The sequence below is a fragment of the Antedon mediterranea genome, chromosome 3, assembly GCF_964355755.1.
Source record: "Antedon mediterranea chromosome 3, ecAntMedi1.1, whole genome shotgun sequence".
NCBI classification, from domain to species: Eukaryota; Metazoa; Echinodermata; class Crinoidea; order Comatulida; family Antedonidae; genus Antedon; species Antedon mediterranea.
In genome coordinates, this window is record NC_092672.1 from 4,386,506 (window position 1) to 4,412,007 (window position 25,502).

A 25,502-nucleotide genomic window follows, 5' to 3' on the forward strand; every position below is an offset into this window, starting at 1 on the left:
TAATTGACGTTGAAAAATGATAGAATTCACGCCTCAACGCACAAATCCTTGGAGACCTTATCAACTGTCCAATGACACGGCTGAATGAGGATTAACGCGAAGGATACATTGTTTTGTCTTGGATTTGAGGAAATGCTTTGTAGGTTTCAATTGATTAGTTACTATGTATCCTAGCAACATAAAGCTAAATACTAGACAAGTGGGGTCTTCATAGTGGATAGTTGATAAAAACCTTATCAAGAAGAAAATTTAGTTACGGTCGTAAAATACTGAAAAAGGTAAGTTATAAATGATAGAATAAGTATTCTGAAATAATTTAAACTACACAGAAATATGTTTTTAACTTAAAGTGTTATTAATTTTTGATAATTTAGTAAATTGATACATATTTATTAGTTTGGAGTTTTTAGAATAGTGTATTGCGTTACAATTGTGTTATGTAACCAGTATGACGTATGCAGTATATTTTGTTTCGTAATATTATTTTCATGTAATTAATAGTTTTCATTTTACTATTAGTATTGTTTAGTATCTTCTATTATTAATTACTTAATATTGAGATTTATTAATTAATTTCACCTACAACGTATATTTGAATACCTTACAGCTCTTCTGAATTAAAGTTGACCTTGATAATTATAACTTATTATGAGAGCTGGTTAAATGTAGATATGAATTCATATAAAAATTAAGCCTATCGAATCTTGTGACGTTATCATATGGCCAGTTGAAGTTAAAAAGCAATTTTTTCATCTCTTTCGTCGAAGTTATACAAATTTTAAAGAGCGTGCACCGCGCTTCTACGCGCCAAATTTTCTTCCAATTGTTATATTTCATTGCTCAATTCATTATCTTTCGATATTGTTATCCACAAGTTTATTTTGATAATGTCATCAGTGCCAAAAAATTAGAACATGATGTGTGTCCGTAATTTCACTAATGCTACACTGTATATAGATATACAGTATATACTGTACATAATGTATATGGCATATAATAGGTATAACTCAGCAATATAGCGTATAATAGGATGGCATACATCAACATTTTCCGATTGTATGTTAACATACGTGCATGTTTAAAAAATATTAATGTCAATAAAATGATAAAAATGATCACCTATAATTCGTCAAAGTGACGAATTAAATTCTAGTTAATTACTTAATATTGAGATTTATTAATAATTGAATAGAAACATAAATTTTTTAAGAAAGTACAATATATAATCTCAAAAAATAAAACACATCATCCATGTTGGAATTCTGTAATCTGTCACATATTAAATGCCCATTCACTAGTTATTAATAATCCTACACCATAACTGCCTACTTTATACCATTAATCTTTCCAAATTTATTTCCATAGGCTATAAAGCACTGTATTTCACATTAATCAGTTGAAGAAAAAAAAACACACTTTTATTTATTTTTCAAGCCTTTCTATAAGAATGGATCAGCCACAAGTCTTACCAAATCAAGTCCCAGATTCAGACGCTGGAGCCCAAAATGATAATGCGGGTGAGTAGTGAAAATGTTTAATGTGCAAACTAAAATTTTAGACTTGTTGTTCAATGTTGTTGGAATCGGGGACGGATCCAGAGGGTAGCGCTAGGCTCGTGCACTCTCTCTTTTGAAAGCTTCTGTTTAAATAATAAATGGATCTTCCATGGTACATGTTGCTGTAAAGCTTTGTCTACACTATCAAACTTTATGTAACAAATGTGATGTACTCATATATGGACACGATGATGTCATATCACTACCACATTTGGGCATATAACCACCATATTTTGGGCACATCACACTTTTTTGTCAAACTAGTTTGATAGTGTGGACAGAGCTTAACATTACAAAGATGACTTATAATATTCTGAGAGCAAACAACTGAATTATTGAAAATCATAAATTTTATTCTCGTTCTCAACCACAAGTTTATTACAATTTTTCAATAGCTTGGACCCCACCCACTGACAACGCCCTTGCCACACCTCAGTTTAACTGGGAAGAAGCACCAGCAGAGGAGGATGATGCAACAAAAATGAAAAAAGATGCAAACTTTGTTGCCGTTTCTGGTTATGAACAGGTTGCTTTCGATGACGGTAAGTTGGAATTTTTAAAACATTTTAACCTTTAATAAAAAGACCAGTAAGTATCTGTACAGAATTCTTTTTATAATGTAAATAGTATTTGACTGTAGAACTGTATACAGTCCAGTTTTACTTGTAAGGTTGATGTATTAAGATTATATTATTGATGTTTTATTTACTTATTAGTTGCTGTAGCCCCTCCTCAATACGAACCACCTCCAACAGATCAGAGACCTGAAGAAAAGTTTGAAAGGTAAGATTATAGAAAAATAAAACGCATAAAAACAAAAATATGAAAATTTACCAACAATATCTTATTTTTTTATTTGAAAACATATTTATATAGGATAAAAACATATCAGGTATTGCACCTGTTGACATATGGTCCTGTTTTTTTGACATATCATAAAAAACCTATGATAGTTATATTCGTCACAGACACAAATAAGAAGTTTAGCAACATACTATTAAAAAAACTATAAAAAAATTGTAATTATTGTATGTTTTAACTTGTTCTTTATTCATGTATTTTGATGAATATTTCAGCACTGGATCAATTGATGAATCGACCGTCAGAAGTGCAATCATAGATTACAGAAGTCAGCATTGCTGCTATGGATCAAAACCTGCAAATGAAATGGAATTCAAAACCATTACACCTTCCAGCGCATTTCATGTACGTTTTATAAATTACTTTTTTATGAATCCATAAGCCTCATTAAGGAAGCTAATTTATATTAAAAATGACAAATTCAGGAAAGGGGTAAATTGAACCATCTCCAAAAAATATAATAAACTTACCTAAAGACCAATAAATTATTAAAATTGATATACCTTAATTAATTGTACCATAACATAATGCCCTCACCCTATTTGAATCACAGACACTAGACTCCTTAACATCAACCGTTGTTTTTTCATTTACCAAACAGTACCGTGCCACATCCACCTGGCCTGACCCTGTTGGCATGTCCACCCACCTGGCCTGACCCTGTTGGCATGTCCACCCACCTGGCCTGACCCTGTTGGCATGTCCACTCATCTGGCCTGACCCTGTTGGCATGTCCACCCATGGAAGTTACATTAAAAAAATAATAAAGTGAAATAGCAGTGTTGAAATATATAATGTTCTCTCGTTCTATCGTAGTACCATTTGGAATCCTTCTCTGAATCACGCTCCACCAAACGAGTTTTTGTTCCGTTCTATGGTGGGAATGTCGACGGACCACAAATGGGTGCAGCGCCATTACCATGGGAAATGCCATGCCAACCAGATAATTTATTCATGGATCATACTAAAACTCTGGAAGTACCTCATACCTCCGAAATCAAAGTAAGATTTTTGGTTTTTTATTTCTTGTTAAGAGGTAGTCACTGTGATATATATATTTTTACAGTTAAAAAATAGAGATTGAACATCATGATAAATTTAATTAACATAAATATAAATTTTTCAGTCTTGTTATAACTGTTATGCAAGAGGCTTTATTCGATGTCTACGTTGTGCCGGAAAAGGAAAGGTACAGTAATTCTGTATTTCATTCATGCAATTCATCTTATTTTGTGATTGTTATAAAATTGTATACACAATGTTCCGAGTTAAGAGATGAACACAGTATCCTCTATCTCTATTAGTAAAGATTTTCATTGTTGCTATACAAATAGGTTACATGCCCTAACTGTAGAGGCAATGGAACCAAACGAGCTCACCACAATGGGCAAATGGTGGAGCAATGCTGTGGCGTTTGCAAGGGAACTGGGCGAGCAAAGTAAGTTTTTTATATTGCAATTTTCAAGTTTTTTCAAACAAAAGTAAGTCATCGTAGGCCTACATCTGACCCCGGAGACCCATATGCTGTATGTCTGGCTGTATGCATGAAGAGCAAACTTTTCGATACATAAATGTGAAGATATTTCTATTTCATTGTATTATTTATCTTTATAATGTAATTTATGCATTAAAATTCAGCATATTGATCATATTCTTATTGCATAATTAATGCCAGATTATATTATCTTTTTTAGCTGTGATATTTGCAAAGGCTATGCTTGTGTTGCGTGTCCAGTCTGTAACGGATACAAACTGTTGCGACACTTCATCAAGCTCTTCATTACATAGTAAGTAAAAATAAATTATTAATTTTATATTAACAGTTGTAATATTATATTTATTATTGTGGCACTATTTCTTAGTGGTTAATAACAATAATGATGGTTGCTGTCCAGGTCAGGGGTTCAATTCCTACTGTACCCCAGAACAAGTATTTTTCTCATACCTGAAAACCATTCCAATTTCAATGAAGCCTCACAACAAGATAACAATTTTTTGTAATTCATTTATTTTATATGTGGTATATTATATTTATATGGCATAGAGAAACTCTAAATTGCTCATTGATATAATGTAAATGAAATGGTTAGGATGAGAAAATCTCTGAGAATGAGAAAAAGCATATGTTTTTGTTATTTTCTTTTATTTAATTCCTCTCTTTCCAGCAAATGCCATAAAACAGACTATGTACATGAGGATACAGGCTTACCAAACCACTTGATAAAATCTGTCAATGGAAAGTTACTGTTTGATCAGTCAGGAATCCAGGTATGTTTATTTGACCATGTGGTCTGTTTACTTTGACTATGACTTCTGTTTACTTTGACCATGTGGTCTGTTTGTCAGTAGCAAGTGACCAGAGCACTCACAGTAGGAGGTGTGAACATGTTCTCTTTAAAGGTCAAGACAATGGACTATAAAGCTCCGTCTATCAAACTTTATGTGACAAAAATTGTGATGTGCTCATATATGGGCATGATGATGTCATATCAATACCATATTTGTGCATATCACTACCATATTTGGGTACATCATACTTTTTTTTATCAAACTAGTTTGATAGTGTAGTCAGAGCTTTACACACACACAGCCACTGTCACACACATCCACTATGATCATAACTATGTTCATTGTGCAATTGGGACTGGACAGGTTTAGAGGTGTTTACCACTTGTTGGTCCCATCCTTTACTAATTGTGTGTCATGCCTATTTCTTTGGATGTACATCTTTGTGAAAAGTTGAATAAATAAAAAAAAAATATATCTGTCTTCGTCTTCTGTTGTCCGCAAGATTTCATGATGACATACAAACATTTGTGACTGGTATTTGACTGTATTATTTGTGTCCAATTGTCAGGTATGGCCAGTTGCTACATTCCCTGTAGCAGAAGTTAACACAAATTCAGCAAGGATCGTGGATGAGCATCGCACTGCTAGACCAACAGAAAGAATTGTGCAACAGGTATTTGAGTTTCTCAAATTGTGATATTTTGTATGTTTTCATCATATTTACCCTCTTTTTGACATTATGAGCCTGTTCAGATGTTACAATTTACACATGTAATGGTTGCGTGTTGTGTAAATTTTAAGATAAACAGCTGTTTCAAAACCCAACCCAACATGAGGTGGATTTTTTAGTTTAACCGCAAGCTCATTAACCACAAGATAGGGAGCAATTTGACCTTTTACAGAACAGTTCGTTTGACAGTAATTCCATTTTGCTGTTTATTATAAAATATTATATGATTCATTTTATTATTAAACTAATTTGATTCCGTTTTAATTTCAGCGACACAATCTTCGTGCTATTCCAGTTAGTGAAGTTGAGTATAGCTGGAAAACCACTGTCTCCAAATTCTGGGTTTATGGCTTTGAAAATGCAGTTTATTGTCCGGACTATCCTCAGTCATGTTGCTGGGGCTGCACTATTATTTAAGATATCACAATTCATCATCCACCTCAATATTTTGTACATACTATTAACTTTTTAGTTTTATGAATGTTGTTCCATATTTGGTATTTGTAAATTATAAAGTATGGGAATAATTGTATATTTATCTGGTTTTTTTTTTATATATTATGTATTATAATGGTTCAAATACGGGTCTTGGTAGTATTGAGCGATTAATACCAGATTCACACATACAAAAATCTTATAAAATGCAATGTACTGTAATAAATTGTTACCTTGGTATGAAATGTGATGGTGTTTAATTCATCGATGTAAAATCCTGGAACCCAACGTGAGGCTTGTATGGTATTACATCAATGTAACACAGCCGTATCTGTGTATGTATATTTCTTTTACAGGACGCATACATCACATATGTGTGAAAGTGTTGTGACTCGAAAAGATTATATTTTGTAAGATTTTTGTTTACTGTGAATTGGGTACAATATTAGTTTATCAAGAAAGCTTTTTAATGTACAAACAACTTTGATTCATTAACAGTACATGAAGTATACAATGTATAAGTAGTATGTTACAAAAATTATAAAATTTCATCTTGGTTAACTTGTGGAATAATAATTCATTTTTCTTTAACTAACATCCCACTCCTCCTGTTCCATGAATGGATCATCTGCTTCCAAGAAATCGTCATTGTAACCATGATAGTCATCTTCGTATTCATTATGCCAATCAACTTTTAAATTACCATAGTTATTTGCTCTTAATTCCTCATCGTCATCCACAACATCATCTTCATCATCGGTATAAAATCCTCCTTTAATACAACAAAAACAATTCGTAATAAATAAATAAAATTAAAGATTTGTGTATCTATATTTAAAGTACAGTTGTTCTATGTGAAAGATTCTATTTAACTCTAAAGCTCCGTCTATCAAAACTTTATTTGACAAAAAAATGTGATATATGGACATGATGATGTCATATTACTACCATATTTGGGCACATCACACTTTTTTTTGTCAAACTAGTTTGATAGTGTAGACAAAGCTTAATAAACACCTTACCTAATATTATAGTGTCATCATCTTCTCTTGTGTACTTTTCCAAAAGAGTAAAACTTGTTGATATGTGTATACTGTTGTTGTGTTTTGAATTTATTGTCTTCACAAAATTGCCATCGACACTCGTAGCTACAAGAGATAATTAATTTAAAATCTAATTTTTATGAATAAACAGTAAGGCAGTTTCACGCCTCTGGCTATTTATTCTCTGGAAGAGTCTTTTATACGTCCTGTTCCGGCACGTTTAAATCCAACGTCTCATTTTCACAACGCTAAACGCAGTTATGCGCCAATCATTGTGAGCGTAGCCACGTGAAAACGAAACATTGGCGTTCAATTTTACTTGCCAGTGCCGAATTAGAACCAGTGTGAAAGACCCTTTAAACAATGATTCACAAGTACCGTACCTCCTAAATGGAATCTTAAAGGTTTGCCTGTCTTGAGAGCAAAGTCCACTAACACATTGATGGATTCCTCAGTGACATTCACACATCCTGTCACATCAATAAACTCCAAATCCATACAGGCAGATCCTATCGAGGCCAAAGCTGAAATAAAGAGCAGTTGGTGGCATATAAACTACACTGAACTACAATAACAAAGCTACTTTGCTTAGAAAATAGGCTACAGTACTGTACTGTATGTACTGAACTACATCTTAGCATGCAACACCACAGTGTAGACCTAGTATAAATTATTAAATAAGTGATGTGCTAATGGACTATACACTTACTTTAGTAGTATGGCAACTTTTTTTTTGTACTTTTATTAATATTCAATTTGTTCGGTTTGTATTGGTTAACCCTTCAAGGCCGGTTCACACAAGAGCTATGAAAGGCAATACTAACAAATGCGCATATCTAAGTAAAATATGACTGCTCCATCCATTCATAATGCCTAACCACTTAATTACAATTGCGGACTCAAAAGAAACAAATTCTTACCATTATCACTGAGTTGATGACAACCTTTCATGCTGAGCTTTCTCAAATTGGTGAGCAAACCTAAAGATTGCAGTCCACCTTCACTCACCTACAAAGAAACAAGACTCCATAATACTGAAAACCTCACACATAGGAGTCCCTTAATTCTCTGATCCTACCTACTTGTATGTAAAATGCATTGTGAATACCAGACATATGTAAGGTAAGTACTTGAAAATGTATTCATAATTCATAATAAATTTCTTCCAAAATCGATAGGTCATTGGCTCTGTGTATATTTAAAGTACAATTGTTCTATGTGAAAGATCCCATTTAACTTTAAAGCTCTGTCTACACTATCAAAGAACTTTATGTGACAACAAATTCTAATAAACTTACTTGATTTATGTAACTAATATTAAGCTCTTCAAGGTTCTTGCAGTAAGAGGTGATGGCATTTATCCCAACATCAGTCACATCTATAGAACCTTCAATAAGTAAACATCTATAAATACACAACAAAGGTGGTAAAAAACTTAGCTTAACATACTAACTGATTTACTACAGTACAAATTAGTATACTCTATTATAAGCAATGAAAAATACATAGTTAATTCAAATTTTAGTGTAGCTGTAGCTTGGTGGTTACCAATCCCAAGGTCCAGGGTTCAATCCTGACCTAGTGCTAGGGTTGTAACTCACAACTTTTAACTCCACTCCCTGAGCCTCAAATGAGACTTAGTTTATAAGCACGATAAATTATAAAATAGTTCATCCATCCTTTAAATGCTGAGTTTGTGCTCACTGTTGGATGCGTATGAAAAAAAATAGATCAATTAATATTACTAATTAATATATCTAATTACCTTATTCCTGGATTGCTTCCACAGACACTTCCAAGTGTAGCATCAGTCAGTAGTGAATTATGAAGAATCATCAATTTTTCCAAGCTGGTCAAACCAGAGAAACTCAAACTTGCTTGGCTAACTAAACGTATTATAAAAAGAAATTAGAAAATAAAAATTGGTTTTTGTAATATTTAACTTATGGTACAAAATAATAAAGCACATGGTTTGCAAGCTTACAAACTATATTAAATTGCTCTTCTATTTTTCTTGCCTGATGCACTACATACAGTATGTTTTTGTACATGCTTATAGATATGCTCTAATGGTTTTGAACTGATTGGTGGAGCTGTAGCTTGGTGGTTAACATGCTCGCCTTCCAATCCCAAGGTCTGATTTCAATCCTGGCCTAGTCCAGGGTTTTAGCTCGTGACTCTTTCAACTCCACTTCCTAAGCCTCAAATGAAACTTAGTTAGTAATTGGCGAGTTTGTGCTCTCTGTTAGATGCGTATGAAAAAAAATCTAGGTGCAGAAAAAATGGTCATTAACAATTTATATAATGTTACACATTTTTTATACATACATATGAAAAGAGAAAAATGAGCTTACTTTTATTGTAGCTTCCTTTCAATGTCAAATGCTTTAGCTTTGCTAGTCCCTATAAACAAAACAACAACCATAATTCGTAACATTTTTTAATAGAGGCTATAAAAGGATACTCGGGAATTTGAAGTTTGACTGAACCTCAAAATGAGTGAAAAAGCTAGATTAACAACATATAATAATCTAATAACAATAATCTAATCTCACCCTTTCAACAAACACCACCACATCAACAATTTCCCTTTCAATATTTACTACCCCTCCTCCAAAACTGCCCTTTCCGACCCCTTCTCCCGTCCTCCTCCACCTTCCTTACAAAGTGTACATACCTTACTTAAACACTTTATTGCAGAACTAGTTATAGAAACACAGCCACTGAGGTCAAGATGTGCTATCCTTGGACACCTTTTAGGAAGATGCGACAACCCTTCATCCGTAACACTTCTACAACCATCCAATACAAGGTCAGTAAGATTTTCTGACAGCATATAAAAACACTGTAAGAATAAAGATACATCACAAAGTAGTATTGTTAATTTAGATTGTGCTGTCTATCGTACAAGGAGAGTTATTTAACTATATCACACCTAAAATTAAATAAATGTTGGTTGAATTTGTTAAATTTGAAAAGTATTTTATTAAAATGTTATAATAAAAATTTTATATATATATTTTTGTTTTTGTTCTAAGAGATCTTAGAATAAGATTTTTGTTCTCTCTTTTGCTATGGATACAGTATATTATGTCACCATGGATACAGTATATTATGTCACCATGGATACAGTATATTATGTCACCATGGTATTCCGAAATAAAAAGATGAATGAATGAAATAATAACATACTTGTCCTGAAATACGATAATTTTCACTAACGTCCACATATTCTAATTCTTTGCAATAATGGAAAAGCCACCACAACCTGAAATTATAAAGAAAATTAAATACAACTAGAAATTAATAATTACTCATTTAATGTAATTACATACTGGAGCAGTATGATTCAACAAGTTCTATCAAATTAGTGTTAACTTATATTCTATGACATTTGTTCAACCTTATCCACTACCTCATAACATTTAATATAACCAAACTAACAATCTAACAACAGGTCACTGAGTTCGCCTTGCCAAGATAGGAACTTGTAACAGTCCTTTGATCTTATGTCTGGCTGCGACAAATACAAAAAGTACTGTACATATTCTCCGCGGCATGCTGTTTCTATTTATGGAACTGATTGTGTCGCAGCCACAGATAAACCCTTTGATCTACGAAGCTCAGCATCCTGTTGTTAGATTGTCTTGATACAACTTACCCAACTTACAACTTACCCCTTTTCACCAAAATTGTTACACTTTTTTAGGCTGATCCACTGAAAAATCAAAAGTATAATACATGCACAACTATACAACTATATTTAAGTGTAATTTCAGTGTTAAATTATAGTGAAAAAAACATGCTAAAGTATCTGCAGACTGACAAAAATCAACTTTTAATATTATTATAAACCACTTTTTTGCACATGCGGTAAAAGCTGGTTTTACAGGATTTGTTTTCTAGAACGTTAAACCTGGATGTACAGTATGTATAAAATGGGTTTAATAAAACTGTACACCAAAAACTACTATAGTAGTGTGTAACCATGTTTGTAGAAACCCACATCTGCTCGTTCTACGAACTACAACGCAAGGTGGTGTTTGGCATGTTGTGCAGGTTAGGGCGGTCAGATGTCATAAAATGTATTCATGAATTTGCTTTTCCTTCATCCAATCAACATAGTAGATGGATAAAGCTATTGTTCTAACCACGTGACTATGTGGCGTAGTTTTTTTTTTATATATCTACATACTGTATATATATATATATATATATATAAACAAATCAGGTAAAGAACATTAATTCTAAACCGCCCGGTGATATACTGAAATTTAATTAATTAATTTGAAACGATAAAGATGAGGAAATCTGTGAGAATGAGAAAAAGTCGCCCCAACCGAGACTCGAACTCGGACCGCCTGCTTGATATGCAGATGTCCTAACCATTAGACCACTGAGGCTTATTTGTTATATTTACAATAATGTACACTAATTTGTTACTGAACTATGGAGAATTTTTTTTTTCTTTTTCCGAAATAAAAGATGAATGAATGTACAAGACTACTGATTATCTCTATTTACATATACGATACATTACTTTGAGTTGGCTGCACGATGAGGCTAAAAACTTGAGGGAAGACTTGGTTACTTTTACTGATGATAAATCAAGCTTGACCAACTTCTTACATCTCTGTCCTATAAAAGTAACATTAAATTAATTAAGCCTAACAAAACGTAAACATGCAAGCCCGGATACAGGAGTGCTGTGGGTAGCAGTGGCTTAACGCAGAGGCCCGAGGCCCCTGGTTTAGGGACACCAAGTGGCCCTAAGGCTAGAAGCATTGGACGTTTTTTAGCCATTTTTAAAGACTATTTTAATGCCTTTTTTCCTCCGAGTCCCCTGTGTTTAACCAGTGAGTGCTCATAGCAGTTACACCACTGGTTACTATTATTATTCCACCACCTCCCCCACCTCAACGTGAAACTTTCTGTAGTATTTTGATAATCACTAAAAATTGGGGCCTACCTACCTATGAGTTCAACTGCCCAGTCTGTGAGCAAGTACGGCGATGATGAAACATCTAATTCCTTTAAATTCCAACATCCTTTTTTCAACAGAATTCTTAATATATTATCGGTCAACACTGTAATTAAAAGATGACAATTTTCACTTCATGGTGAATTTCGGGATGTCATATGGTAAGATAACAAGGCCGTAGCGAGAGGTTAAAAACAGAAGAGGCAAAGATGCTTTAAATATAATTATTAATATAAAATATGACGATATGTGCTGGTGAATTGGGGTGGGTAGTGAAAATTGAAAATGTCAGGCGAGGCGAGCGCCTTGTTTGCCCCATGCTGGCTACGGCCATGATGAATGCAATGTGTGTTACATCCATGTTGCACAACTATTAAAGTAATTCGTCTTGATGCTAGAATACACTGGATTTGTTCAGCACTCATTCTTACTTATATCTAAAAATCCTCCAAACAGTCCACGTGTGTCGAGTTTCTCCAACGACTGCCAGCTTTTAAGTGCAACGCTCTGCCATCTTTTAGAAACTGTGAAGAAAAAGTGAGAAGAAACATTTAATATGCTGTTGCCAGTATTTTTAGCAGGAATATAACATATATGTATACTGTAGACTCTCGGATTAAAGCTTAAGCACGATCAGTGGGCTGTTTTAAACTGGTAGAAATACCTTGTGGTATTGAAAGTCAGTGCATGAGTCAAATCCACCCATTGCTACATTTCTCTCCAAAAAGGCGAATCGAGGGTGTAGTGATAGCGTTTTCCTCTTTTGAAAGCTTCTTTTTGATATAGATTTTTGACAGACTATTACATTAATTGTTAGCACTTTCTCGTATAAAAGATCCTGCATCAGCCCCCCACCCTCCTCCTTCACACTAATATTTGTCTTTCAAAAAGAATTACCTCTTTCAATCTGCACTCTTTCCTTTATACCAAGATATGAAAATATGTACAAAAGAACATCATTAGGAATAACATGAATGCCTTCTACGGCATAATCTCTGATACTGGCTGTAGCTTCTTCATCTTTGACACTGGCCATGTCTAGTTCATCTCTGATACTGGTTGTAGCTTCTTCATCTTTGACACTGGCCGTGTCTAGTTCATCTCTGATACTGGCTGTAGCTTCTTCATCTTTGACACTGGCCGTGTCTAGTTCATCTCTGATACTGGTTGTAGCTTCTTCATCTTTGACACTGGCCGTGTCTAGTTCATCTCTGTTACAGGTTTCTACTTCCATTTCATTCACAATCTGTGTCAAAACAAAGTTAGTCAATCAACAATATGGAAAGTTTACAATCATAATTCATTATCAAGAGTACAGTAGGATTGTTTCCTTTTTTTTATTTTCTTGGTGCTTTCGATATTTGGCAAGTCAGATTAGAATTAACAAATTCAGGACACATAAAGGATGAAGTGATTGCAGTGTAAGCTATTTTGCGAGTGTTTTGAAATGTTGATATTTTTAACAATTTAATTATTTTTGTTCTTTTGCTTTATAAAACAAACAAATTTAATCATTGGACATTTTGTTTTATCATGGACCTATACATTTATACTTCAATTGTTTTATCGATAGTATAGATTTTTTTAAATTTTTTTTTGTTTAAATTTAAATTTTTTTTATTTAATGGTAATGAGTGAAAGCTCTTAAATTATATCAATTCCACACAAAAAAAGTTTATTTTAAAGTACTAAACCTGTTTTTTGTCGCAACGAATATTTTGAACTTCTCGCCTTTTTCTGTCAGCTGGAAATATTCTCATCAACCTTAAAACAATTAAAATCAATAAAAAATATTCATTTTTTACTTGACAATTTGATAAATGATTTTCTGATTAATCAGAAAGTTTATATAAAAATGAAAACATTTACTGTATAAGATTATTGGTGTGTTTTTTAAGGCTATGAAGTCTGTAAAGGCCAATTTACACAAACGAACGGTAACGGTAAGCAGAAAAGCGCATACTGTAGGTTGTCCCACTTGGAATCTGTATCTATCCCGAGAGGGTTTCCGCTTAAAACACCCAGCTCTGTGTTTTGTGTTTGTGATCATAAGAAAAACCATATAGATCCTATATTTTTGGTTTCTGGTTTATAAAGAGATTTTTTTTTATTGGTATATATGGTATATATGGTTTTTCATTTGTTCCAATCATTGTTTTTTGTTTTGTTACTGCAGGGAGTCTAGGCTTAAAGTTTATTTGTTTGTAACAAAAAACTTATCTAGGCTTCCTTCTACACATGCTTTTTATTATGTTACATCGTGTAATTTTTGTATGTGTAGAAAATTGTTAATAAACGAAAACGAAACGAAGAGAAATTAAAATAGAAAGTAATAGTATGATGATGATGTAGGGCCACATGCGCACTCCACACCCCTGCCTTTGGATTAGCCTGTGTTAGTAGTTAACATCGATACCTATCATCTAAACATAGCTCATCTTCTTTTGCCATTAAAGCCATCCTTGCTTCTTCTGGTGTGCTAAATGTTACAAATCCAAACCTGAAAATTAAAATAAAAATTATTAAAATCTTTAAAAAAATAATCATTTCTGAGACACATATGCATTAAAGTGCGGAGATAACATTTCATTGTGTTGTCTTTTCAAGAACATAAGAAAAAATATTTTTTAATCGGCATATTTACCCCTTTGATCTGCGATGATATTTAATGTGATCTTTAACGATAAACACTTTCGTAACATTCCCAAATGATGTAAAGAAATCCCACAATTCCCTTTGTGTTACCTGAAACAAAAACAGAAAAAAAAAATGTGTTTTAAAATACCATAACTTATTAACATATCAACAAATATCTAAAGCTATGTCTACACTATCAAACTTCATGTGACGAAAAAAAAATCTGATGCTCCCATATATGGGTACATCACACTTTTTTTGATGTGATGTGCCTGCCCAAATATGGTGGTGATATGTTCAAATATTGGTAATGATGTGACATCATCATGTCCATATATGGACACATTTTTTGTCACAGAGCTTAACAAATTTGATGAACCTAGGCATTACCCTGTAGCTTATGTTTCCAACAAATATGGTGCAGTTATGTTCATCTTGAAAGGAGGGCGCACTAACTTCTGATTTATCACGGATATTACGACTTTCTATTGACCTAGATGAGCTTTTAACTGTTTTATTTAATGTTTCTCTGTCACAATAGTAGTAGATCTGATCAACATCTGTTCCTTCGTCACTGTCTGTATGTGGCAACAAGGGCTTTGAATAATTAAGTGCGTTTCCCATTATTATATTATTATTATTATGTTTTCTGAATTTTTTAGAATGTTATATAATAGGCCTATTAGAAACATTTCGAACAATCTGCAAGAAACAATAATTTACTTTATTATCAATAAAAATCGTATATATATAAAATAGCCACAAATACAAAGGTCTACATGATCAATTTATTAGACAAAAAAATTTCAAATAATAAGTAGGGTCGAATCGACCTGCTATTCGCACCATGTCCATGGTGGACGTTGCCTTCGCATTTCCTAATCCTAGGTTAGATATGTTTCATGCAAGGTTCCTGGCCTAGCTAGACCTGGCTAGTCGAACACCTGATTAAACTAAACGTTTGGGCTTCTTATTGTTATCTATATATAATATAATTAGTTTAAACAGACTTTCTGTGGTCGAAAATTAATTAAACATGCCTAATATGGTGCAGAAAAACAATTAAAAAAATCGCTCCGTATTTTGTACTCACCCAATAAATCAAAACACGGCAGCACCACGTGTTTTCCCGTGTTTTAAACAACGTCACAAATGTGTGTAACGCGTTTATAGCCTGATTACATTTTTCGAATCTATTAAATTCAAAGGCGACATATAATTAATATGATCATGGAGGTATTATACCTCCATGATATGATCTGTACATTGATCTGCAATTTTTATAAGTTTCAGAAGGTAATGATTATTTTATAATTGCAAGACCTAACCTAGGATATTTAATTAGTAACTGTGTTTTCTTCTGTAAAAACGCGTTTGTCATCATAGCAACAAACCAGATTTCATGAGTTGAGGCGCGAACATTTGTTGTGAGCAGCAGATTTCACGATCGCAAATTCTAGGCCTATATTTTTCATAAAATATAGTAAATATGGATGATCCAGAAAATTTAGATTTTGCTGAAATGACAATAAATGATGATGTAAGGCTTATAAATTGTCAAAATAACCATTTATTTCATTTTAGTTACTGTACATTGTAAAAATTAGCTAGGGCCTAGCCTAGGCCTAACTACGTACTACTTCATTGCTTCAAGATTCTTTCACTTGTTTTGTTGTTGGTGGCGAAGTATGGGACCGGTACGCGCATTCGCACCCGGTATCGCCAGGAGGTAGGCCTAGGGCCCGGTATCGCCTAGTAGGGTTTTCTTACCAGAAACAAGTTAAAATCAGTTAAAATATGGTTAAACTTTTCATTCGTCAACGTGTCAACAACAAAACATCACTTATTTAATATCACAGAGCGTTTCAGTTTCGGAAAAAACAATTATGAATTAAATTGATCGTACGGTACACCATATCCATACTTTTCTCTGCTTGGCCATTCTATTATTTTAATTTAGGAGATTATTTAGAGGGTTTTTAATATGTGGGACAAGTTTTATATTTAGAACCGAGTTTTATATTTAACAATTTTACCGTACCTTTTAGCAAACGGAAGTAAGGATATGGTGATCGTATCTTTAGCCACGGCATAAATTGATTAAAAATATCCCAATAACATTAAATATTATGTTAGCATGTACTTGATAACATTTTATATCATACATAAAACTCTACCGGGCGCTACCAAGATTTGCATGACCCGGGCAGATATTTCAGATACCATCAGACGGTCGTTTAGTTGTTCGAGGGGTGTAACATGGGGTTGTGTATATTTTTCCTCATAAATCTATTACTTGTGCTTGAGGCTAGTCTTAAAAAGTTGTTTGTTCTAGATAATGTTTTCAATGTGTATTTAATATTTATATAGATAAGAATTAAATTGAATTGTTATCTATTTTACCAAATAGAAAAGGGCCTTTGAGAAAAAAATTATAAAAATGTAGGCTACGCTACTGGTCTTGTTTTCAATATGTATTTAATATTTTTTTATATAGAAAATTAAATTAGTTATTCTTTTTACAAAACAGAAAAGGGGTCTTTGAAAAAGAATATAATATAAAAGTGTAGGCTACTGTGCTGGTCTTCATGTTTGTTACCACATTTTAAGAAATAAATTAAGAGGTGTTGTATGTTTATGTGCTTGCAGTATTGGTACTGACTGTCAAATGGCTGCTGTATTTCCCCCTTCTTTCTTCACCATCTTTTTTTCTTTCAGGATTTAATACCTGCTGACTTTTTATATCACATAAAAATAAACCATTCAAAACTTATTTTTGGACCATAACATAGTTGTTGCTGCTCAATGGTGTTACAAACTTCTCTACCAGTAATAACTTTCTGATTTTCTAGAAATTGCATATTCCCCTGAAAGAATGTGTTGACTTAGAGGAACTAAGGAGAACTGACGGTAAAGGATGTGAGTTTGAAATTGATGAGGATCAGTTACCACAGAGTAAGTAAACTAAAAGTCATCTCCTGATAAAATGCAAATTCCTCCCGATATTTTGGATAAACCAGGGAGATATAAAATATTACCCTGGATAAAAAAAAAATATCCCAATATTTCTAATTTTTATTACTCTAAATAGGGAGAAACAAATAAAATATCAGTATGCAAAATGTTTATAATAAATTTATGTATTGTTTAGTAAGTGAAATAATAAGTTGATATCGCATTTTCCGCCTTTGGCATGTCTGACAGTTTACTATTTTGAAAATATTTGATAGCGCCCTCTTCAATTTGATGTATTTTTCAAAATAGTATAGCGCCTTCTATAGTTGGGTCATATTTTTGTTAAACCTCCCCATATATCTAATTTTTCCAAGTTGGAAGGTCTGCTGGCATATGGCCACTTATGTGAGATTATCATACAGTTCATCCTCTTTGGTACAAGAGTCCCTTTGTAAAGATGGCTTACATTTCTGTGTGCTATAGTAGCAGATCTTCAGAATTGTTTTTCACTTGGCAAAACATTTTTTTTAATTGTCAGGCAATCAAGGACAGAACAACTTTTTTGACAATGAAGATTTGTACAAGAATTTGACTAGTGCCAGCTTAATGAGAGCTGAGGATGACGAAAATGAAACATCAGGAGATGAAGACCTGGTAAGTATATCCTCTGGTATAATCTCACCCAGACTATACCCAGGGAAACCCTGATTCAGGAAAAAAATATTAGTAAGCATTTCTTATAAAAATTCATCTGAACTGGTTAGAGACAGACCAAAAGTAAATACTGGGACTATACCCGGGGATATGCCTGTTTGTGAAATCAGACATAAAGTAGGGGATAGGATTAGACGACCTGAAGTGCGATTATACCCGAAGTGGGATTATACCCGAGGATATACAGGATCAGATAATCTTTTATACGGTCTTTGGTTGAAATAATGTTTTAGAAAATCCAATCAAATCACATTTCATCTATCTATTGTCTTTAAGATGATAGACAGATACTCTTTCATTATCATTCCTCATGCCTTTAGATTGAGATTAGAGAAATTAGACAAAATATTTATAATAATTTCATTTATTCTTCAGTCTTTTGAAAAACTTGCTCTAAAAATGGAAGACATTTCTGGGGATGGTGGAGTTAGGAAGAAAATTATTAAACATGGATTAGGAGAGGTTGTGTCCACAGATAACTCTGTTAAGGGTTAGTCACAATTTTTGTTTATTAAAGTTGAATTTAAATGTTATGATCTTTGAATTATTATAGAGTAAAGTTTGATAGTGTAGACAGAGCTTTATACTGTACAGTATACTGGACCAAACCAAGTTTTTCCCTTCATAGTGATGACCTCTCAATAGGGGTTGGCTGTAATTGTTAAAACATATATTGCACCTTGTTGTTTCAAAGGTAAGTGTCCCTATAATAAAGGTGTCCCCTGAATAGAGGTAGGTTATAGTGTTAAACATTTGCACCTTGGTCATCTCATGAGAAAGTGTCCCCAAATAGTTCCCAGGAGTTCTACTTTATTTTACTTTCTCTGTTTTTTTTTATTGCAGTTCATTACAATGGCTTTTTAGAATATTCTGATGAACCATATGACTCCAGCCGTCTGCGTAACAGACCTCAACACTTCAGGCTAGGGAGTGGTAAGTCCTTTTAAATATGTTGTCAACATCCACACACCTTCACATCTAACCTATTAATATTATAGATACAATAACTAGTCAATTATTAGGTTATCATCTAACACACCATGACGTATAGTGATGTGTACTTAGTCCAATACCGGACACCTTTAGGCTGGCCTAATATGTCTGGTTTTCTGGAATGTCTGGTATTGGGAATGTGTTGAATGAATGAATTTGCAACTTTTTGGACCTCAAGAAAAGTCTGAGTTTTGAGAGATTTTTCAGAGAGTTTGGTATTGGAAGGTATGGCTTTTTAAAAATGAGTAATCTATTTTTATTGAGTATTTTTGAATTCCCAGGCGAGGTGATTCCAGGAATGGACGTGGCCGTGTCCACCATGAGGAAAGGAGAATTATCTCAATTCCTTGTGAGCTTCGAATATGCATTTGGCGAAAAAGGCGTCCCGCCAAGAATACCACAAGAAGCAACAAGTTAGTATAATGCGTAGTCATTGACAAAACATTTAATATTAGTCCATGTGGTTACATTTAAGTTGAGCCAGGCTCTATTCAAGTGGGGCCAGGCTCTATTTGAGTAGGCCAGCACCTGAGCCTCCTTTTTTGGTTGGATTTTTGCTTTATTTTTTTTTTGTAACATTTCAACCTTGGTTGTAGTGTATATTTATTTGTAGTAACTTGATTTAAGAATATATATATTTTGTTATTTTCAGTTTTGTTTGAAATTGAGTTGATACATTTCTCAGAAGATTGTATTGATGATCGTCTTGATAAAGACGCAACTTTTAAAGAAGTTCTTACAGTTGTCAATAGTCTAAGACAAGTATGTTGTCAGCCTTGCTATTTAGAGATCACAGCTGATAGAAGATAACTAACAGACCAATTTAACCGATAATTGCTGGAGGGTGTTAATATTTCCATTGATTTTCTGATCTTGATTCTGATTGTATTTAATACCGCCATCAATAGTTTGATGTTATCAGATTTTAAAGCCCCTGTAAATAATAAGGCGCATCCCCTTCCTTCGGTTTGAGTCTTTTTTTTTGGCATGGTTGGAATCCCTTTAATCATATTAGTTTATGTAGAGCAACAACACAACACAACAACAACATTAGGCGCTATATAAATCCAGGATATTATTATTATTATTATAAATGTTTATGAATTTGGAGAATATAGATCCAAAAGATTTAATGAGACGAAAGCAGACAGACCACTAAACAAAAAAACCAATACATAACAATTGAATAATGTTATCAATTATCCATATTTGTTTTTTATCAGAACGGCAATGATTTGTTCAAGGCCAAAATATTTCCTAAAGCATTCTCCAGATACCAGAAGGTGAGTCTACCACATATTACTAGATAATGGTTTTAATTTTAACCTCATTTACTATGTATTGTGCTCATATAGGTTATTAAAACGTCATTCCAATTGTCAAAATTCAATGCGAATGCCTTTCTATATTTAGGCATATTGCCTAGGATAAGTGAATTCATTCACTATCCTTATAGGTTGCAATCCTGTTCACAGGACAAACATATATATACACAAGATGCTCCATTTTGTTCATTGCGTTATGGGATTATGCAGGGAAAACAAACCGCATTTTTCAAATACTTATTATTATATTATACTTAGTTGACTGTAATTTTTTATTTGTTTTTAGGCTCATAGACTTCTTGAAGATGTTCACTTACAAAATGATGATGAAGAGAAAGAGATGAAAGCTATGATGCTCAAAGTCTGTCTAAACATGTCTCTATGCTCCTTCAAGATGGGAAAGGCTCCAAGAACAGTCACATTTGCCAATAAAGCTATTGCCATCGACGACAAAAACGCAAAAGCCCACTTTCGCAAAGGACAGGTAGTAAATTACTGTTTGATTTGTTTAATATTTGGTGGAGAGATGTTACCTCCTAATTATGCCCTGAAATTGTTCCTACATGGGCACACCCCTGATGGGCACACCCCTGATGGGCACACCCCTGATGGGCACACCCCTGACTTTAGAAATCAATACTTTAGCACTGAAAGTGTATTCTTTCTTCCTTTCGTTTATAAGTAAACATTGCAAACAAAAATAAAACATAATACATCAAGGGAAGGGTAAAGCAATACTTACTTAAGCTTGGTTCCCACTAGCTACGCAACGCAAGGACGTAACGCAACGCAAGTGAATTGACCAATCACAAGCGATGGCTTATTCGCTTGTGATTGCTAACTGTCTATAAGTTCGCATGTCATTGGTTAAAACGCTTGCGCTGCGTTTACGTCCTTGCGTTACGTTCTAGTGGGAACCAAGCTTTAAGCCTTGTTACACCTAGCAGTGCATAGGCCATCAACTACAAGTCTCCATCTCACACGGTTCTGGGCAATTCCTTCCACCTCTGTCCAGTTATGGCCAGCATCCTTCAATAGTCGGAACTAATCAAGTTCAGAAGAATAAATAGTTATTCAGTATAAAGACAGAATAAATATATTTTTTCTTTGCCTTGTTTAAAATTTAAAAAAAAAATCTTTATTAATGTGAAACTTTGTTTATTAACTATTCCACTAAAGGCATTAATAACTTTAGGTGATTTCAAGCGTGCACGAGTCAGCTTGAAGTCTGCACAGAGGCTAGCGCCAAATGATGGTGACGTCATCCGAGAGCTGCATAAGTTGGAGAAGGCATCTGAGAGGTTTAAGGGTCTTGAAAAAGATATGTGTGAAAGAATGTTCAGACCAAAAGGTGAGACAGGAATATTGCGTTCAATTATAAAAAGACAATGCTGTACCACTTGAAATATATATTTATACTGGGTAACCTCTTCAGTCAAAGACTGGTCTCCCAGAGGGCCCAATTGGTGATCAGTGGCTGTGATGTACTAATACACCGGGGTAACCCCTTACTCATCTCGAAAGATGTACTAGGTTCTTTAAAGTGCACACGAGCTAGATGTGTACACTGGACCTACGGTTTATAGTCCTTATCCGAGAAGACTCGTTCTACCACCAGAACCATGGAATGAGTGAGCCTCGAACCCTTGCCGATGTTATGGCTAGGTAATTACGGTTCCACTGTCTTAACGGCTCGGCCACTCACTCACTCACTCATACAACCACAATTTTCAATAAATAACTTTGATGGATGTTTTTATAAAGTTTACTGTATATTTGTTTACTTTCTCGACGTTTCGATCAATATACTTGAACACTGTATCTTCAGGAGTGAGATTTAATTTTGCTATACTTTTGCACTTATGGAAAGACACCTACAATTGGTGGTCATATCAACAACTGTTTATATCCTATAACGATTTTTTTATTATTTACAGATTTAAAAGAAGCACCGAAAGAAAGCGCTACTAGAGAGGAACCCAAAGAATTCAAGATTTCTAACGATTTTGAAGAGCAGATAATGAAAGGTTTGACGTGAGTAAATTGTACATAGATAATTATATACCTCCCTCAGTTCCAACCTATGTTGTTAAAATTATTCTACTGCAGTAAATGCAGTAACCACATATTTTCACTGCAATTAATACATTATTTTAGTTAAAGATTATGATATAAATATTTAGATTTTTTTAAATATTTTAATAGTTTTATACAGTAGAGCATAGTGTTTTAATGTTTTACTATTCTTTATGTTTTTGTTTTACGACTGTTCATAATTTTCAGTGAATTTAAAGCTGAGGAGTCAACTCAAAAAGTGTTTCCGTGTTCAACATTTAACAAGAACGAAAAGGAATTTATTGTAAAAAAAGCGGAGAGTTTAGGGTATCGTGCTAGAGTAGCTGAAGAGGTACTATAATGATTCTTTTGTAATTGGTATTGGTACACTTTCCCTGCCCTTTTCAAATATGCGTAGCTAGCCTGGCTGATGTTGGACGCTTTGGAACCTGGCCTGGCTTGCTGTCATACTCGATAATGTAAACATCTGTAAAAATTATTATTTATAAAATGTAGATTATAGTTCTTGTACATTAATTACAGACATGCATAAAATGTATATAATGTGTGTAATTATTAACATTGAGAGCCACGCACCTTTTTTGAGATACTAATCATATTTCATGTTGGTAATCATTTTGATAAATAGTATTTTTTTTAAATCAATTGTTTTTTTAGACTACTGGTTATGAAGTAATTAAAGTCAATAAACCTCTAGATGAATGATACAAATATCAAAAGGTAACAACATTTCAATTTTTCATTTATATTTGTATTGTATATAATTAGCATATAAATTGTGAGGTTAACATTCATTAAATTATATGACCACCATGTGTTTATATAGATATTAGCAAGGTCATAGGTTATATTTTTTGTAGGCATATGTGGCCAGGGATTACCAATAGTATATTAATCACTTTCCTATCTGTAGATGGTAATTTTGTGAACCAGTTCACCGGAGGAACCCCCTGCTCGTCTCAAATGATGAACTGGGTTCTTTAAAGTGCACTTGGGTTATAATTGTGTTCACTGGACCTACGGTTTAGTCCTTATCTAAGAAGACTTGTTCGACCACCAGAACTAGGAGTGAGTCCGCCTCAAACCCGTGCCGATAGTGTTAGCTTTTTAGGTATGGTAAACGGCGCCACTGCCTTAACCGCTCCGCCATTTGACTTGCTCTTAGGGCAAGATTAAGGATATTCAAAATGAGGGAGTGCTAGAGATTGGGAACAACTAAGAAGGTAACCATAATTACCTAACCATAACATCAGCAAGGGTTTGAGGCTCACTCGCTCCATGGTTGTGGTGGAAGAACCGTAGTCTACACTGAGTCCAGTCTACACTAGCTCATGTGCACTTTAAAGAACCTAGTACATCTTTCAAGACGAGTAGGAAGTTACCCCGATGTACTAGTACACCACACACAGCCACTAATCATAACTGGGCCCTCTGGCAGATGTCTTTGACTGAAGAGGTCACCTAGTTTAAATAATTTTAATTAATATAATATTAATAATAATAGGGAGTGCAACCCCTCCGAAACTGTACTTTTACTGTATTATTTTTTTATAGACTATCATCTGTGTCTTGAAGACTAAGTGTAATCAAAGTAAGAGTAATTTGTTTTGTTTTACCACACAGTTTATCAAATGGTACCTGTAAATATATGGTTTTCAGAAAGAGTTAAAACATTCCAGAACAAGGCTGAGTATGGTGATTGTTTTGACTGTAATAAGTCTAGTCAATTGACTAGACGAGCACATCATGTTGAGTTTTATTATTCCGTCTATTCCAAAAGCACACTATTTATTCTGTAATACCCGATTTAAATAGATTTTAACAAGTATATTTCAAAGTACTTTTGATTGTCTTTACCTCGAAAAGCATTATTTTTGATAATTGTGTATGTAACATCACTTACCGAGATGGTTTTCAGAGACGTGAGTACGTTTGTATCAGAGCATATCAGTATTATTATTATTATTGTCTTTTGTATCAGACCATCAAAGTTATTTTTTAAATAAAAAAAGTAAAATTGTTTGTTTTTGTATTATGTCACCTATTTGCAAGCTTCAGTTCTTCTTTCTTTCCTTCCTTCTTTCTTTATTTCCATTCATCATACACATTAATAAACATACATTAATGAGCATAGTACAAAGAGAGAAAAAAGAATGAAAATATATATATAGGTATATATAAATGGAAAACAAATACGGTAATTGGAAAGGAAAATGCATAGCAAAAAAGATAGTCTTAACAGAAAATAAATATGATGAAAGTGTAATCAAACTTTACTTACAGTAAATAGTTAAGCAATGTTCATTAACCAATTGAATGTACACTAACTAACTTTTGGATGGATGTCGATAATAAAATTGTCCGTAATTAGGATTTGGGTAGACGAGTGGCACTTGACAGTAGATAATTCCTGATAAATCCACTCAGTTATACATTTTTTTTCCATTATTATTATTATATATATATTATATTTTTTGCAAATTAGTACCGGATTGAAAAATAATAGGGAGGATAAAAGTGGTGTGGGAAGGAATTCTTATACCCTATCACCTAATGCCCTATCACCTAATGCCGAGGCAGAAGGAATACAGTACAGGATTCGCGCGCCTTTACGCGTAGTCAATACAACATTTCCTTGCGGGAGTTTGATGACGTAAAAGGAGAGTATGGGTCGAGGAGGCAAGACTTCTCGTTCGTAGGAACACAGAACAAAAACGAGAAAATCACACTGTATAAAGTATAAGGTCATATTTGTTCAATTTGTATGGCACGCTTCACGCTGCCGTGAATATGACTGTGTCGGCCGTAAAATCTTTACAAGTGTACTAATTATTACTTTTGTTATAAATGTCTCCATATTCTAACCTTTAAAATATCGCTTTGATGCATGGCGACCCATCATACAGT

At 33.6% G+C, this 25,502-nt stretch overlaps 3 protein-coding genes across 5 annotated transcripts; 2 read left to right on the forward strand and 1 right to left on the reverse strand.

Annotated features, from left to right (window-relative positions):
* The first annotated feature begins 167 nt into the window (after positions 1-167).
* On the forward strand, positions 168-7,078 carry LOC140044602 (protein SSUH2 homolog). Its single transcript, XM_072089179.1, has 12 exons — positions 168-278; positions 1,435-1,517; positions 1,952-2,098; positions 2,273-2,339; positions 2,633-2,762; positions 3,234-3,419; positions 3,544-3,606; positions 3,752-3,855; positions 4,112-4,204; positions 4,583-4,685; positions 5,275-5,379; positions 5,707-7,078. The coding sequence occupies exons 2-12, from the start codon at positions 1,448-1,450 to the stop codon at positions 5,851-5,853; spliced, it is 1,215 nt and encodes a 404-aa protein (XP_071945280.1). The 5' UTR covers positions 168-278; positions 1,435-1,447; the 3' UTR covers positions 5,854-7,078.
* On the reverse strand, positions 6,459-15,199 carry LOC140044601 (putative RNA-binding protein EEED8.10). Its single transcript, XM_072089178.1, has 18 exons — positions 14,923-15,199; positions 14,540-14,640; positions 14,312-14,395; positions 13,590-13,659; positions 12,793-13,141; positions 12,327-12,419; positions 11,888-12,001; positions 11,455-11,552; positions 10,592-10,632; positions 10,107-10,182; positions 9,592-9,759; positions 9,269-9,317; positions 8,680-8,800; positions 8,213-8,318; positions 7,835-7,922; positions 7,298-7,438; positions 6,894-7,019; positions 6,459-6,643 (listed from the first exon to the last, which is right to left on the reverse strand). The coding sequence occupies exons 1-18, from the start codon at positions 15,154-15,156 to the stop codon at positions 6,459-6,461; spliced, it is 2,244 nt and encodes a 747-aa protein (XP_071945279.1). The 5' UTR covers positions 15,157-15,199.
* Positions 15,200-15,934: 735 nt separating this feature from the next.
* LOC140043410 (inactive peptidyl-prolyl cis-trans isomerase FKBP6-like) lies at positions 15,935-24,594 on the forward strand. Of its 3 annotated transcripts, none has more exons than XM_072087914.1 (14): positions 15,935-16,072; positions 17,385-17,487; positions 18,026-18,141; positions 18,577-18,691; positions 19,045-19,134; positions 19,476-19,607; positions 19,847-19,956; positions 20,418-20,477; positions 20,806-21,003; positions 21,699-21,870; positions 22,457-22,553; positions 22,803-22,926; positions 23,253-23,315; positions 24,219-24,594. In XM_072087914.1, exons 1-13 carry the CDS (start codon positions 16,022-16,024, stop codon positions 23,298-23,300), a joined length of 1,416 nt encoding a protein of 471 aa, XP_071944015.1. In that variant the 5' UTR covers positions 15,935-16,021; the 3' UTR covers positions 23,301-23,315; positions 24,219-24,594. The 3 variants fall into 3 exon arrangements, with proteins under 3 accessions (XP_071944015.1, XP_071944014.1, XP_071944016.1); XM_072087913.1 differs by having other exon boundaries at positions 24,150-24,593; XM_072087915.1 differs by lacking the exon at positions 24,219-24,594 and adding an exon at positions 23,761-23,984.
* The last annotated feature ends 908 nt before the right edge of the window (positions 24,595-25,502 follow it).

Bases quoted from the DNA above. Each gene is read 5' to 3' on its own strand.
- LOC140044602 (XM_072089179.1), top strand. From the start codon at position 1,448: ATGGATCAGCCACAAGTCTTACCAAATCAAGTCCCAGATTCAGACGCT. The intron at 2,099-2,272 runs GTAAGTTGGAAT...TTTACTTATTAG, and splicing joins ACAGGTTGCTTTCGATGACG to TTGCTGTAGCCCCTCCTCAA. The intron at 3,607-3,751 runs GTACAGTAATTC...CTATACAAATAG, and splicing joins GTTGTGCCGGAAAAGGAAAG to GTTACATGCCCTAACTGTAG.
- LOC140044601 (XM_072089178.1), bottom strand. From the start codon at position 15,156: ATGGGAAACGCACTTAATTATTCAAAGCCCTTGTTGCCACATACAGAC. The intron at 10,183-10,591 runs GTAAGTTGTAAG...TTATAATTTCAG, and splicing joins AACAATTTTGGTGAAAAGGG to GTTGTGGTGGCTTTTCCATT. The intron at 9,760-10,106 runs GTATGTTATTAT...TTATTCTTACAG, and splicing joins ATTATCGTATTTCAGGACAA to TGTTTTTATATGCTGTCAGA.
- LOC140043410 (XM_072087914.1), top strand. From the start codon at position 16,022: ATGGATGATCCAGAAAATTTAGATTTTGCTGAAATGACAATAAATGAT. The intron at 20,478-20,805 runs GTGAGTCTACCA...ATTTGTTTTTAG, and splicing joins CATTCTCCAGATACCAGAAG to GCTCATAGACTTCTTGAAGA. The intron at 22,927-23,252 runs GTACTATAATGA...TTGTTTTTTTAG, and splicing joins GTGCTAGAGTAGCTGAAGAG to ACTACTGGTTATGAAGTAAT.